General features: G+C 63.8%; 1 protein-coding gene across 9 annotated transcripts in view; it reads left to right on the top strand.

Moving 5' to 3' along the window:
* Positions 1–14,932, top strand: part of TSNARE1 (t-SNARE domain containing 1) — a 119,878-nt gene that overhangs the window by 59,808 nt on the left and 45,138 nt on the right. For all 9 annotated transcript variants that reach the window (XR_011466821.1, XM_070382687.1, XM_070382689.1 and 6 more), the window contains 2 exons: positions 3,160–3,318; positions 14,273–14,345. Coding sequence is in view for 8 of the 9 variants with exons in the window: in XM_070382687.1 (XP_070238788.1) it covers positions 3,160–3,318; positions 14,273–14,345 (232 nt within the window). In the remaining variant the exon portion in view is untranslated. The remainder of the gene's footprint in view (positions 1–3,159; positions 3,319–14,272; positions 14,346–14,932) is intronic.

The raw sequence follows: 14,932 nt of genomic DNA, 5'->3' as shown, positions 1-14,932 counted from the left end.
CGCCCCTACTCTGGTCGCTGAACGTGTCTGTGGAGTGAAAGGTCTTCCTGCCTCGGCCTTGCAGCTCCTCCCAGGTGTGTACCCAGTGGAAAGTCACGTCAAAGAACGCTGAGCACAGCGCGACACGCAGCAGCTGACGCCTGGGGGAGAGCCAGCCCAGAGCATTTGTGCTGAGTCCGTGCGTGGAAGACTGGCAGCAGAGGGGATCGTGGCCAGCAAGTCCTGGTGACCTCTCAGACACGTGCTGAGCACAGAGGACAGAGGTCCAAACGGGCCGGAGCAACAGGCAGAGTCAAAAGCCAGACAGCCCTTGCTTGGGGTGGTGTCCTGAGTAGGGGCCTGGAATGTCTGTATCTTGACCTGGAAGTCTTTCCTTGGTTAAAGTTCACAGACCTGTCCACGTATGATTTGTGCCTTCAACTGCTCATGCCCTGTTTCAGTAGAATGTTTCCTAAAGGGGAAGAGAACGGCCAACAGTGCTTCCGAGAAGTTATGAAAGGTGATTTCCAGAAAATTTCGCAAGCTGTAGTGGATTAGCTGACACTGCAGATTCAGCCCAGGGATGCTGTTGCGCTGATGCTCCAGACTTTGGGGCCGCCATCTGCAGGCTGGTGGTCCCTGGCAGGAGTAGGGGTGCCCACCTGTTCTCCAAGCCGAGCGCCGGCGTTCCTGGAAGCAGGTCGACCTCCTTGGCTGTGTTGGCTGCTACCTCAACTGGGTTCTGGCTCAGCCTCCAGCCTGGGTCAGGCCCAGCCGGTGGGCAGCCCCTGGGGGCTCCTGGGCTGGCTGCTGTCCCCAGGCAGGGCGGAGCCTGTCTCTCACCAGGAACGCTCTCCAGCGTGCCTTGCCAGCGCCAGTGCGGCGTGCGGTCCCCGGAGCCCCGTGTTCCCGGGCTACAGCAGCAGAGACCACCTCACTTGCACATCTGCAGGGGGCTCTTTAGTCATGTGTCCCCCTCAGAGCCGCACCCCGGCGGTGGCTCCGTTACTTAACACAGGGCCGGGGAAGGATTGAGTGTCTCGCCAGTCCTTTGTTCTGGGCTTTGCGGAGCTCCCAGAGATGTCCATCAGCTGACCACAGCCTTTGCTGTTTGGAGGAATGGACGACCAGTCTTGGGGCTGCTGCACAGAAGCTGTGTTTCCCAAGAGTGAGACCAGCTCTCGTCCTGACCCCTGCCCTCCTGCCCGGGTCACGGATACTCCCTTGCGGACCCCTGGGTCAGAGTTTGCGAGACAGTGGCCTGTTTCCCAGAGCTCCTGAGAGCCCTGGGTCCTGCCTGGCTGCTCACTGGCCTCCCCGAACCCTCACTGGGCTCCATCTCTTCTCACGGGAAAGTGCTTGGCCCCCCTCCCACCCAGCAGTCATATTGGATTGTTGGATCATGGGTGTGAAACGGACATGTCAGAACAGGACCCAAGCCCTTGGCCTTGGAGCGAAGAGAAAGCCGCCTTTGTTGGCTGCCTTGTGAGCTGGAAAACCATCCCCCGGCCGCGTCCTGTGCTGCGGCCCCAGTGCCCTGGCAGCAAACCCTAATTCTGGCTTCAGAGCTCAAGACCCAGACCAAGGCTTTGTAAGAAGACAGGGTGCTTTCTGATCATTCAGGAGGGGTCTGGGCAGGGCCAGCCGCCTCTCCTTCCCTGGTCCCTTGTCCTGAGCCGCTTGGGGAGGGCGGGTCATACCTGTGGGGGCCAGGGCGTGCACCCACGCCTGCAGGGAGGCTGGCCCCCTCTCCTGTGCTTTCCGGGGGCTTCCGTGGAACCAGACTCCAGGCGGCCGGACGTGGAACCTTGTGCACTTGCTCACGTTGTGCGTCTGAGTCACTGTCGCTGGCCCGCCCACGCTCCTGGTTGTGCTCCCAGCCCATACTGGCCAGGTTCTGCTCATGGCAGGGCTGCTGAGGGTGCGTCTGTGCCTCAGTCGCTGGGTGCATGGCCTGGGCTCTTCCCACGGGAGGTGCCCCAGGTCAGTGGAATCAGTGGAGCTCAGGGCCAGGTGGCCTGTTCTGGAGCAGCCTCTGCTGCAGGGAGGGGTGTACTGTCGGGGTCCCTTGCAGGCACAGGGCCCCCCTTGCCCCATGACTCACTCGCATGGGGACTTCCGGCACCCCATGGCCCCTGACTGGGGCTTTCACACATGCTTCCTGGTCGGGGCCTCGCCCTCATCCCCGTCCACCCTGTCCACGGCTCTGGACACAGCCCCATCACATGGACACGAAGGCTGAGGTGGGAGAAGTTAAGAATGAGCCAGGTCACACAGCTCATCAGCAGAGCTGAGCATTCCCAGTCCCCTCGCCTTGGGGGCCTGGGGTGTGCCGTCTGCGAGGGGCCCCAGGTGCCGTTCCTCCTGCTGGGAGTGCGGGTGTGCCCGGCAGGGGTGGGGTGGACACAGGCCACGGACCACAGGTGTGGGCCACTGTTCCCGTCTGGCGGAGGAGAAGGTTGAGGCTGAGTGCACGTGACAGACCTGGGCCTCCGGCAGGGCCGGTTCCGGGCCTGACCTGACACGCCCCACAGCCCAGGCGGGGCTGGGGCCGCAGAGAAGAGGAAGTGCGGGCATACGGCCTGGCCCCGGCCGCCACCGGCTGCTGCCCGCTTTGGCACCGCTCGCTTCCTCCACCCACAGCGGGAGGGGAGGTGATAATTGCCACCTTGGACGAGGAGTGCTCGTCAACAGAGTTTTTAGATCTTTTATTTTATATTCATCCATCCACGTGTTTATTTATGTAAAGGCCTCCCTGGCTCTGGGGATGAGGTGAACACGTGGTCTGGAGGGAGTGCACTGGCTCTGGGAGGAGGATGGCTGCATGTGGATGCGCCCTGTGACCATGGGGCGCGTGCCCACCCTCCTTGGGCCCACTGCAGCCAGGCCTGGGACGGCCCGCGCTGAGCGCTCAGGCTGCGGGCAGGGGCCCAGTATCTGCCCCCCATCACGGCGGCCCCAGCACCCAAGGCCCTGTGGGGCAGCCCCGACTGACAGGCTGGGGCCCGGTGTCTGCCCCCCATCATGGTGGCCCCAGCACCCGCAGCCCTGTGGGGCAGCCCCGACTGACAGGCTGGGGCCCAGCCCCTGCAGAGCCGGGCTGGGGGCTCCCGGGTGCCTGGTGTGGGCCTGGCCCGGCGGCAGTAGGCTGTGCAGTAACGGTGGTCTGTGTCTCGGCAGAGTCCCCAGGCCGCCTTTGCTGAGCTGGCTGACGACGAGAAGATCTTCAACGGGGGCGATGGTGTGTGGCCGGGCCACGAGCAGGCGCTGCTTCCCGAGATCACCGAGGAGGACCTGGAGGCCATCCGGCTGCGCGAGGAGGCCATCCTACAGATTGAGGTGTGGCTTCGTGCACGGGCAAGCATGCACGCGTGTGTGCACGCCTGATCCGCCTGAGTCCTGGCCGTGGCCACTCTCGGCATGCCACCAGTGGGGGTTAGGCTGTCCCATGCCCAGCACACCCAGGCCTGCTCCCGTCCGAGCCCAGGGCGTGGGACCTCTGCTCGCTGGGCCTCGCCTGAGCTTGGCCACGTGGGCCACCCATGGAGGGCGCAGAGTCCGTGGAGCACGTGTCTTGTCCCCGCCCGCCTGTGTTTACCAGCAGGGTCAGCCGTCTGACCTGGAGCCCGGAGCCCATGCCTGGGGGGCACAGCCAGTCCCCAGGGCTGCCTCCATCACTGCACACGGAGGTTTCCAGAGGGTGTTCTGCTCTGATGAGGCCCTTCAACAACCAGAACAGTTTCCCTAGGATAGTGTTTGAGTGGTTGAGTGAACTGCCGGAACTGAACCGGTGATTTGGTGGGGCTGCGAGCAGGTGGCGGTGGTGCTGGGGGTCCGACCTTGGGGCGGGGGCGGGGCCGCTGGTTTCTTCCGCTAGTTGGTATGTGTGTAATGCACGCCGCCAGACGTTCCCCTCGCCAGGTATGGTCTCTGACAGCTGCCAGAGGTGTGCAGGCCCCTGGGTGGGTGTGCAAGGGTATGAGTGGACATGCAGGAGCAGGTGTGCAGGTGAGTGTGCACCGGGGCCTGTCTCCTGTTGTGGGAAATGTGTTTATTAGGACATGGCTCTCGGGGTGCTCGGTTCTCTTGGTGGTGGCCCCGAGCCCCTGAGCGTGTGTTTCCTCCTCCCTCAGGGCCTCGGTTTTACCTGCAGGAAGAGGTGCTGGGGGCCTGCCTGCCCCCCAGACCCCAGGAGCTGTGTTTCTGGAACAGAGTTTCCCTGAAGCATCTTCTTTTAGAAAAACGGGAAATTGGGCTAAAAAACTGAGTCACAGGACCCGTCACTGTGTCTGCAGTGGGCAGGTCTGCACTCCTGAGGGCGGTGGACGCCCCCCTTACTGCTGCCCCCTGCCCCACTCTGCCCAGCAGAGCCCCCCCCCCAACACACACACACACTCCACTGCTAGAGAGGAAGGCGGCGCACGGCCGTCTTGGAAGGCAGGCCTCTCCTTGCCGGGCTCCTCCAGGAAGGACTGGACACACAGACGTCCTTTCCTGCTGGTGGCACACGAGACCTGCTTTCCCCGAGAGCTCAGAACAGTCAGGGGCCCTTGTGCCACAGCTTGGGGGGCTGGCAGGCCTGTGGCGAGAGGGACCTGCTGCTGCTTCAGCTCAAGAACTGAAGCCCTCTTAGGAGGACCCTCGGCCGCACTGAGGTCAGGCCGCCTTGGTGGGATGAGGGGCTCCAGGGTTGACGTGGCCTTGGCCAGGCGTGCAGGGCACAGAGGTGCAGGCTCCATCACAGGGCCCGGCTTGGGGACACAGGTGGGTGGGGTGACCCCCTGGAAATGGGGGAAGCTCCTGAGCAGGGGCGGGCTCCACTCTGAGATCCAAGGCCCAGCAGGTCGTCGGGTTGGTTTGCTCAGGGGGTTGCCTGTGCCTTGACGGCCTCTCGTGGCTGACACGCTGCAGGAGGGGACCCCAAGGTGGGGTTAGGGAGGCCCAGGCACTGCCAGCCCGTCCTCGTCTGAGCAGTGAGTATGGTGGGTTCACGGGGGCCGTGGATAGGACCTGAGGCCAGCCTCGCCGTTCCGCTGTGTCCTCACCTGTGTGTGGGTGACGCCGTGTGCAACAAGCGTCGGCTGGAGGGTGATGGCCTGGGATTGCGGTCAGCATCCCTGGTCTCCTCCCTGCCTCCCTCATCCGTCCTCCCCTCCCTCCCCCCGCCCCGTCATCTTTGGAAATGGGAAAAACAGACCGATTGTCGTTGGCCATCACACAGCCCCTGCCAGGTTTGCAGCTGTCCTGATACCAGCACACAGGTCTGGGAGGAGGCTAGGCAGCCTGGCGCCTGCCTGTGGCAGCAGAAGCCCGTCCCGGAGTGGGTGGCGGCCCCCGCCCCTCCAGGGGCACCTGAGCCCCACTGCCCAGGCTTCTCGAGGTTGTCCGTCCGGGTCTGCAGGGCCGGGCTGCCGTGAGCAGAGCCCTGTGGAGGGGCTGTGGGAGCAGCGTCGGGCCAACACATGGGGCATTTCTCTCCCTGGCCACTGCAGAGTGTTTCCATGTGGCCACTGCTTCCTGCACCCCAACTCTGCCTCCACGTTCCCAGGGGGCGCTGCACATGTGTGGTTTATGCACGCACAGCATCGCTGGATGGAGGGAGACCTGTGGTCCCAGAGCCCCTCGGAGGCCCTGGGCTGCCCTCAGGGACCTCTCTATTGGCTGGGCGGAGGGGTGTGGACAGATGGGAAAACCAAGGCCCGAAAAGTGGGATTACAGTCGGAGCCAGAGGCTCGCCGCCTCACGTCCCTTCGTGTTCCTCACTGTTTTCTGCCTCCTGGCCCGTGATGGGTGTTTTCATGGCGGGTGCCGGGCCGGGAACAGCCTGGTGCTGGTGGGGGCAGACTGACGGGTCCACTCCCTGCCCCTCCTCCCCCAGGTCACCCTCTGGACAAAAGGAGGCTTCGGGTGCCTTGTCCTGACTTTAGGTCCAAGTCTCCGCTAGCCGGCTCGGTGACCTGGGTCTTGCTGCTTGCCTCGGTCGTTGCTTCTGTGAGACGGGTGGGTCAGGGCACCTGGGCTTGGGGCCGGGGTCAGGTGGTGAGTGGGCAGGAGGCTGAGGGCTGCTGGGGCCGCTGTTGATTCTGGGCCCTTGCCTGGCTCGGTGGCCCCTGGACCTGCCCAGTTAGGTTTCAGACGAGGGTGTCTTGCTATTTGGGGGGGTGGGCGCCTTGAGGACCTCCACCCAACCTCCCGGGGCAGCCCATCCCCTGGCAGCACCAAGTGTCCTCCGAGGCCCCCTAGGGGCTCTCCGTCTGTGGGCGGATGAGATGCCCCCGCCGCCCTCTCCCCTCTTGCCCCGCAGGCCCCCCAACCCCATGCTGGGCTCCTGTGCCAGGCTGAGGGGAGCTCAGAGCCCGCAGGAGCCAGGCCTGCGGGTGGGCTGCTGCGACGGGTGGGTGCGCACAGGGCCCTCTGGGGCGCCTCTGGGGCTCCTCCTCCCGCCCTGACTAAGCTGCTCTCTGGCCTCCCAATCGAGGGCCCCTCTCTGACGTTGGTCCCAGGTGTCAGCACGTGGACCCCAAAACTCCCAGGGCCCCAAGGGTCGGGGTATAGGTGTCACTGGGGGACACTCAGGTCACGGGCTGGGGATGCTTGGCAGACAAAGTGGGGCATCCCTGGTCCCCCGTGGCAACCCCTGCAGCTCAGGCCGAGATGGGGGCTGGGAGACAGGGTGGGCCGCTCCCGAGGGGCAGGGCTGTGCCTGCCGGTCCCCTTTCCTGGGAGACCACCCTCCCAGAGGGCGGGGACAGGGCCTCCAGAATCGCCTTCTCCCGGGGGCAAGGACGTCTCTGGCCAGCGGCTTGCCCAGTGTCCCCACTGCGGCAGCTGGCTCGCTTAGTGGGCCTTCGGCACATTTGCTGTTGGCCAGATGCTAACGGGTGACCCCCGCTCCGTCCCCGCAAGGCCGCCCCCCACTCTGCAGGCCCCACAGGGCGCCGTGCTCCTGCTGCCCTCCGGCTGGCTCTCGGGCACGTCCTCACGGGTCCTCTGGGGGGCGGCCCTCTCCAGCCCTGGAGCGGTGTGGCCCCGCCTCGCAGACCTGGACTCCTCGCTGCCCCCTAAGTGGGCTCCCTTGTCCACCGCCCTCAGTGGGGCCGAGGTCACTGGGCCAGGACCTGGCCAGTGCGTCCCTCCTCCCCCGCCCCGAGCCTGGACCCTGCTGACGCTTCAGCACCTGTTCCCTTTTATTTTCAGGTTTTGGCTCAAGTGTTCCGTATCTAAGGTTTCATTTCCCTGCATTGTCTAGTGTGCCGTGTAATTAAATATCTTGTTAACCATTCCTCTTCCTGCAGGAGACTGTAAGCCCCATGGAGGCAGGGGTGTTGGCTGTTTTAGTCTGGCTGTGTTCCTGCACCTGCAGGATGCCTGGCACTGCCTGGACTCTCAGGCCCTTTCTCTGGGACAGACAGAGGGAGGGGCTGGGGGGATGGATGGGTGGCGGGGGATGGATGGATGGATGGGGATGTGGATGGATGGATGGATGGTGGGGGTGTGGATGGATGGATGGGTGTAGGGGTGTGGATGGTGGGGGACGGATGGATGGTAGGGGTGTGAATGGATGGATGGATGGTGGGGGTGTGGATGGTGGGGGATGGATGGATGGGGATGTGGATGGATGGATGGGGGATGGATGGATGGATGGTGGGGGTGTGGATGGTGGGGGATGGATGGATAGTGGGGGTGTGGATGGTGGGAGATGGACGGATGGATGGGGATGTGGATGGATGGGTGGGGGATGGATGGATGGGGATGGATGGATGGTTGGATGGTTGGGGTGTGGATGGTGGGGATGGATGGATGGATGGGGATGTGGATGGATGGATGGGGATGGATGGATGAATGGTGGGGGTGTGGATGGTAGGGGTGTGGATGGTGGGGGATGGATGGATGGTGGGGATGTGGATGGATGGATGGGGATGGATGGATGAATGGATGGATGGTAGGGTGTGGATGGTGGGGATGGATGGATGGTGGGGATGTGGATGGATGGATGGGGATGGATGGATGGATGGTGGGGGTGTGGATGGTGGGGGATGGATGGATGGATGGGGATGTGGATGGATGGGTGGGAGATGGATGGTTGGATGGTTGGGGTGTGGATGGTGGGGGATGGATGGATGGATGGGGATGTGGATGGATGGATGGGGGATGGATGGATGAATGGTGGGGGTGTGGATGGTGGGGGATGGATGGATGGTGGGGGTGTGGATGGTGGGGGATGGATGGATGGTGGGGGTGTGGATGGATGGTGGGGGTGGATTATTGGGGGATGGATGGATGGTAGGGGGTGGATGATGGGGGTGGATGGTGGTTGGCGGATGTGGATGGATGGATGGTGGGGATGGGTGAATGGTAGGGGTGGATGATGGATGGGGATGGATGGATGAATGGTGGGGGTTGGATGGATGGTGGGGGATGGATGGATGGTGGGGGAGGGTAGATGGTGGGGGTGGATGGTGGTTGGCAGATGTGGATGGATGGATGGTTGGGGGTGTGGATGGTGGGGGATGGATGGATGGATGGTGGGAGAGGATGAGGGAGGGGTGGGTGGATGGTTGAGGGTGGGTGGGTGGCAACTGAATGAGAAACTTTACGTGTTGGGACTCCACAGAAGATTTGTGTTTTAATAAGAGGGCTCTGCTGCCTGTACGTATGTGCGTCTGCAGCCCACACAGAAGCCTGGGAGCACAAGCACCCTGTGCTCCAGATTTACTGAAGCCTAGGTGGAGGCTGGAAGCAGGCGCGTCACTTGGCTGGGCCCGGTGGCTTGTGTGAGGCAGAGCCGGGACTGTGGCCAGCGCCCGGCTTGAGAGCGGGGCCGTCCTGACGGCGGTGCTCTGCCGTCTCTTCCTGGCGGAGGGTGTGGCAGGGCCCTGAGGCCTCCTGTGTGAAGCCCAGAGCCCAGGAGCCTGTCCGTGAGGCCCAGCTCTGCCTCCCACGTGGTCACTCAGCTCTGGTCGAGGGAGGTTCTTGCTCTCTGGAGGACAGGGCAGGGCCGGGTCTCCCCAGGGGTAGGAGGAGGTTGAATGAGACGGGACTGTGCACCCAGCCACTGCCAGCGTGTAGCGGACTTGCCAAGGCACTGGTCTGGCCACCTGGGGTGGACCAGAGTTGCCTGTGGGCTCCCAGTAGGGTCTGCCGCGGCCTGCCCTGCCCGGGCCCCCTCTGCCCAGCCCGTCGCACCTGCGCTTACCTGCGCCCCTGTGCTCCCACCCCCTCCTGGGCTGCTGAGTCACCTGACCCAGGTGTGCAGCTCGCTCACCAGCTGCTCTGTTGCCATGGCTACCTGGCAGGCCGAGGGAGCAGGCTGGGGTGAGGAGGGGGCCTGGCCGCTCTCCCTGTAGCTGGTGTGGTAAAGCTGAAGCCCAGGGGGAGGATGATCTGGCCAGAATCTAGCTATAAATATGGGAATCAATCAATAAACAAAGTTTGGCTGTTCCATTAGCTGGAACAGTCGTCTCTGTAGGTGGATGGTTGCCAAGATCCTAATTATGAGGAGAGATTGCGTGGTAGAGAAAAATGCAGCGGTATTTTCTTTCCTTTCGTGGTTAAAAGTGGAGGGAACACACGCACACACAGACACGCGCGCCGAGGTTTTATTATGTCCTGTGCAAGGCTGTTATTCCTCAGTGCCAGTAAAAGAGGAGAGAAGATTCCGTGAGAGCTTTTAATGAGTTCTAGTTTTAGAAGCAATCAGGATAATAATTGCATGATTTAAACATTTACTAAGTTAAGGTGTTTTTTTCGTCTCTCCCGCTCCCCGGTGCCCACGCCTGGGCACACGGCTCCCGGTCCCTGCCGCCCTTGTGCGCCACAGCTGGGGCTGCCCCTGGGGGCTCCATCCCGGCAGCTCTGGGGGATTCTGGGCTCCCGGCATGGCCCGCCGTGGCCTGCCTGGCCTTGAGATCAGACCCCGGGCCTGAGGCCTGGCCTTCCGCCTGGCTGCCTTCGGGGGCTCCATCCCGGTGGCTCTAGGGGCTTCTGGGCTTCTGGCATGGCCCCCCGTGGCCCACCTGGCCTTCCGCCTGGCTCCGGGCCTGAGGCCTGGCCTTCCGCCTGGTTCCTGGTGGGTGTGGGCTCTGGCATGTCCCGCCTTTCCCTCAGCACCCTCCGTCAGGAGCTGAGCCTGCTCAGGTGCCCAGCATGGTGACCACGCGTCCCTGCTGGTTGCCTGTGTCCTGACGCTGCTGCTCAGCGTGCAGGCCGCTCCTCTGCGTGCCCACTGTCAGGTCCCCCGACAGGCGTACCCTGGGCTCTGGGAGTGGTCTGGAGGGGGAGCTGCAGGCCAAGGAGGGCCTCCACGGGCAGAGGGCCCAGGGCTGGGGTGGGACTGTGGCCTTGGACTACCGAGGCCGGTTCTCTACTCTTGGGCCATTATGGTGGGGCTCCTTGCCCCAGACCTCCTGGAGGGCGGGGGCTGTATGCCCACAGGCTGATCTGCCTGGGAGCTGGGACCCAGCGCCCTGGAGCCAGCCTGGTCGACTCTGAGATCACCTAGGAGGCTGCTGCCTCGTGGTCCCGGAGGGGTCTGACCCCAGGCTCGCCTGCCATCCTCTCCCCACAGTCTGGCCTGCTCTGCCTGGAGGGTGCCCCCTGCTGACCCCTCACAGCGGCTCACGGCTGGGGGTCAGGCCTCAGGTGTGCCTGCGGGCCAGCCTGCTGCTGGGGCGGTGTCCCCCGAGTCCGCCCTTGCTTCCTCGGCCGCCAAGCTGGCGGAGACGGGCTGCAGCCCAGGGCCCTGGGACACCCCCACTCCCCTTATTCCCTCCAAGGTGGCTTGCTTCCTTCTTGAGCAAGAGCTGGGGTTGCTCTTTATTCAAAAGGATAATTCCAGTGGTTGGGGGGCTCTTGAGCCAGGAGAACGCTGTGACAGACCTGCGAACCCTGGAGCGCTGGGACTCCCGCTGTCTTCTGCAGGGGCGGGGGCGGGGAAGCAGAGTGGAAGGGCTCTGGCCTGGGGTGTGTCCTTGCGGCCCGGGTTCTGAGAGGAGCCAGCTCAGACTCAGCCAGCACACCTCCTGTCCTGACGGGTCAGGGGGCCGGTCAGCGGTTGGTTCGGCTCACCACGGGAACGCACAGAGCAGGTGTTAGGGGTGTGGGCCCCCCTCAACCGGGGGAGTCGGTGGCGGAGGTGAGTGGGGAAGGGGTCTCTGTAGTAGGTGGTTCCCGGGGCACAGAGAGGGGGCCGGGGGCCCAGCCTGAGCGTCTATTCCAGAGGGTAGTTAGTTCATCCCTGGACGACTCAGAGGGTCACAGGCCTGAGGGCAAAGCAGGGCCCCAGGACAGCCTGCTGGGGACATGGGCCGCCATGCTTCTCAGTGTCAGCTGAGAGGTGGGCACAAGTCAGCGTTGGAGTCTCGGGCATCATCAGAAGAGGGAAAGAAAAGAAAAGATAGCACTAAGTCGTGTCCAACTCCTGCAATCCCATGAACTGTAGCCCGCCAGGCTCCTCTGTCCATGGGATTCTCCAGGCAAGAGTACTGGAGTGGGTTGCCATTCCCTTCTCCAAGGAGGGGAGCTGGGAACCAAGCAGGGTGCCAGTGTCAAAGGTCACGTCCACGTCCAAGAGGCTGGTGAGTGGAAACCTCCCTGGCGGCGGTCTTTTGACGACGACCTTCTCGAGACGGGATGCCATGCCCTTGGCATGATGTCTGGTGGGCGGGGGGGTGTCACCCACACGAGGCTCCCCCGGAGCTGCTGCTCTGTGGATCTGGGGCGCTGGGGGCATCTCGGTTCACGCCTGTGGGCCAGGTCAGTGCTGCTCTGCTGGGCCAGCCAGGAGCAGCCAGCACTCTGGCAGCAGCCACCTGGCTCCAGACCTACCCCGTGCATGCGCCGCCGGGCATGGCGGGTGTGGAGGGCGGGTGGAGGGGGCCTGGGAGCGACCCCAGGCCCCAGATGGCTGGGCTGGCACCGGCTCCTGTCCGCCATCCGCAGCCACAGCCCTGACGGTGTTCGGGGGGTTGCTTTCTACAGAAGCGTGGTGTGGGGAGGGACCATGGAGGGGGTGGCCCCCATGTGTCTGCAGCAGTTAGAGATTAGCTTTGGCCACTGCATCTCCTGAAGTGGGAGGCCTCTCTTGAAGCCCTGAAGGGAGCTGGACTGGGGACCTGCTGTCCCACCCAGGCAGTCCCGGGTTCTTGGGGTCAGTGCTACTTGGACAAGGAGCACCTGCCCCAGTAGCCGTGTGTCCCCGTCAGAGCCGGGCCACAGCTGTGTGCCACTGCTCCAGCTTCCGCCCCTACGCACCTGGGCAGGCAGCCTGTGGTCCTGGGCCCCCAGAGACCCCAGGCTTGTGGCTCCTGCTTGCCACCCCTCCCACCCTGTCCTTCCCTGAGACACTGTCCCTGTGCCCGGGGGAAGGGGTCCACCACACGCGTGCTGAGTTCACCAGCGGCTGGGGCAGGAGGCCTCCCAAGAGTGAGCCTGCCATCCCTGGTGCTGTTTAGGGGTCCGGACTGCCGGGGCTGCCTGGCTCCTGGTGAGCAGGGGTGTCCCAGGAGAGCCCCTTAACCTCTGGTGCTGGCTTCCCTGCCTGCCCGGCGGTGACCTCATGCAGCCAGGGGAGACTGAGCACCTTAAAAGGCCCCTTGGAGCCCCCGAGTCCAAGACTCGGGACCCCCCAGGCTTCTGCCCACGGTGCAGGCTCAGTGGCTGAGGTCGAGGCTGGCCGTCTGGACGCCTTGGGGTGGGGACCTGGAAGAGTGGGGAGGTGGGCTTATGTCGGTGAGGTCTGGCTGAGGCCAAGGCCGTCACGGGTGGCCTCAGGGTCTGGACCTTTGGGTTGCACCTGAGTTCAGCCTTCCCACCAGCAGCCTCGTCCAGGGAGGGCTGTGGGGATGCAGATCCCAGAAGTGGGTCCAGGCCAGAGGCCGCCCGAGGCCCCGCACTCATCACCACCTTCCCGGCCGTGGCCCGGTTCCCGCAGAGCCACCGCCTCTGCTGTGTGTAAGCCCGGTAATTGAATTGCGATTGATAGTACTTGTCGGTTTAAGATCATGCTAATTGCTTCATTTCCCAGAACACTCCTAAAAAGAAAATGAATCTCCCTGCGATATTTAGCAGTGGGGTGAAATGACCCTGGTGGAAATGAATCCAGGGTCCTGATGGGCTGCAGGGTGGTGGACGGCGGGCAGGGGCGTGGTGCCTGCATCTCAGAGGTGTTGGAGGGGCCTCCCCTCCTGGCTCTACCCTGGCCACGCGCCCGGCACCGAGGGAGGAGGCTTGGATTTGCTGGGTGGTAGGTGTGGGGACTTGACTCCTAGGTGAGCCGCTTTGCCCAGGGTCACCTGGCTGGCCAGTGGAGGAGCCATCTCCTGCAGGGAAGGGGCTCAAGTCAGCGGGCATTGGTGCCAACCCCCACCCTCCCCCTTTCTGAGAGGCCCTTCTCGAAGCCCTGTGACCTCAGTGCGCCCAGCACAGCCCCAGGCGTGTGCTCTGTAAGTGGCATGCCCGCATCCTTCATCCACATCACTTCTGCTTTGTTGGGCGAGTGGAGTTAAGATACAGGAGGGTGGCAAGAAGAACGCAAGCGGCCAGCACGATGAGCAGGGTGGGATGTACCCCAGAGTCTCCGGGTCCAAGTTCTGCTTCTTACCCCACTCACTGGCTTCAAGAAGTTCCTCAGTCTTCAGACAGCAGAGGGGCTTCCGTCCATCCACTGTCCACTATTCTGTCCATCCAGCCGTCTACCCGTCAGTTTCGCTTCCATCCGCCATCCATCTATCCATCCACTGTTCATCTCTCCGTTCATCCACCCATCCAGTTCAGCATCCATCCGTCCACTGTCCGTCCACCCACCGCCCAGCACCCACCTGCCCACCATCCACTATTCATCCATCCACCATCTACCACCCACGTGTGCCGGCCATGCTGGGTGCCAGGTGTACAGAGAGGGGCAGGTTGGCCCCTCAGTCGAGGAGCCGCAGGAGGGGACGAGGAGTGAGGTGTCTACAGGACTGAGGGGCCTGCGGGAGGTGCACTGAGCCCTCCATTCCGGACATCCTCCTCTCCTCTGGTCAGGCCTGCGGGTCAGTGCTGGGGACGCCATCCTGCAGAAGACTGCACCCTTCAAGGGCCAGCGCGGGGTCCTCTGCACCCAGGGAGGGCGCTCACGGCCCTGGGATGCTCAGCGTGGGCTTTGACCTTCGCGTTGGGGGACAGTGCTTCAGATCCCAGCAGTGTTTTTGAGTTGAGGGGTCGCCCTTGGCTCATTTCTGGTTCTTGGCTGTGCCCTTGACCTCTGAACTGCGGCCCCAGGAACCTAACGGCTGTCCTCTTCTTTCCACAGAGCGACCTGTTAGATGTGAACCAGATCATCAAGGACTTGGCCTCCATGGTTTCAGAGCAAGGAGAGGCCATCGGTGGGTACCCACAGCATCTGCCAAGCCACCTGCCCTGCCTGCCCCAGGCCGTCCTCGGGGGTGCCCTCTGTCTGGCTTCGACCCGAATCCTTCCAGCAACTGCCCCAGGGAGGGGTGGGCATGGTCTGGCGGGGTTGCCTGGCACACAGTGGGGCCTGGGCAAGTTCCGGCGGTCCGAGCCTCTGCTGGCCGCTCTCCATGCCCTCCCACCACCCTGGGTCGGCCCAGCCCCTCAGGAAGGCCAGCCCGGGGACGCCCCTGAGGGGTGGGCCCCTCTTCCTGCTCGTGGGAGCGTCAGGGCCGCCTGCCCCTCACCCTGCGCCTTCCTCTCAGGAGCGTGTGCGGTGGGGACTGGCTGTGCGGGGAGAGCTGTCCTGCCCCTGCGGCGGCTCTTTCCCTCCACGCGAGGGCCCCCGCCGCACCAGCCCGGCTGTCTAGCTGTGTGGCCACAAGGCTTTCCTGCTCCTCCCCCCTGTACCCGGGTGCCTGGGGCGGTGCTAGGCCACAGCCTGCGGCCCTCAGGAGTGAGGTGGCTCCCAGTGCCCAGAGCCACTTGGTAACAGGCAGCTTGTGGCCGGGGCCCAGGC

The sequence above is a fragment of the Bos mutus genome, chromosome 14, assembly GCF_027580195.1.
Source record: "Bos mutus isolate GX-2022 chromosome 14, NWIPB_WYAK_1.1, whole genome shotgun sequence".
In the NCBI taxonomy this organism is placed as follows: Eukaryota; Metazoa; Chordata; class Mammalia; order Artiodactyla; family Bovidae; genus Bos; species Bos mutus.
The sequence above is the reverse complement of the archived record's forward strand: the minus strand, read 5'-3'. Positions and strand labels throughout refer to the sequence as shown.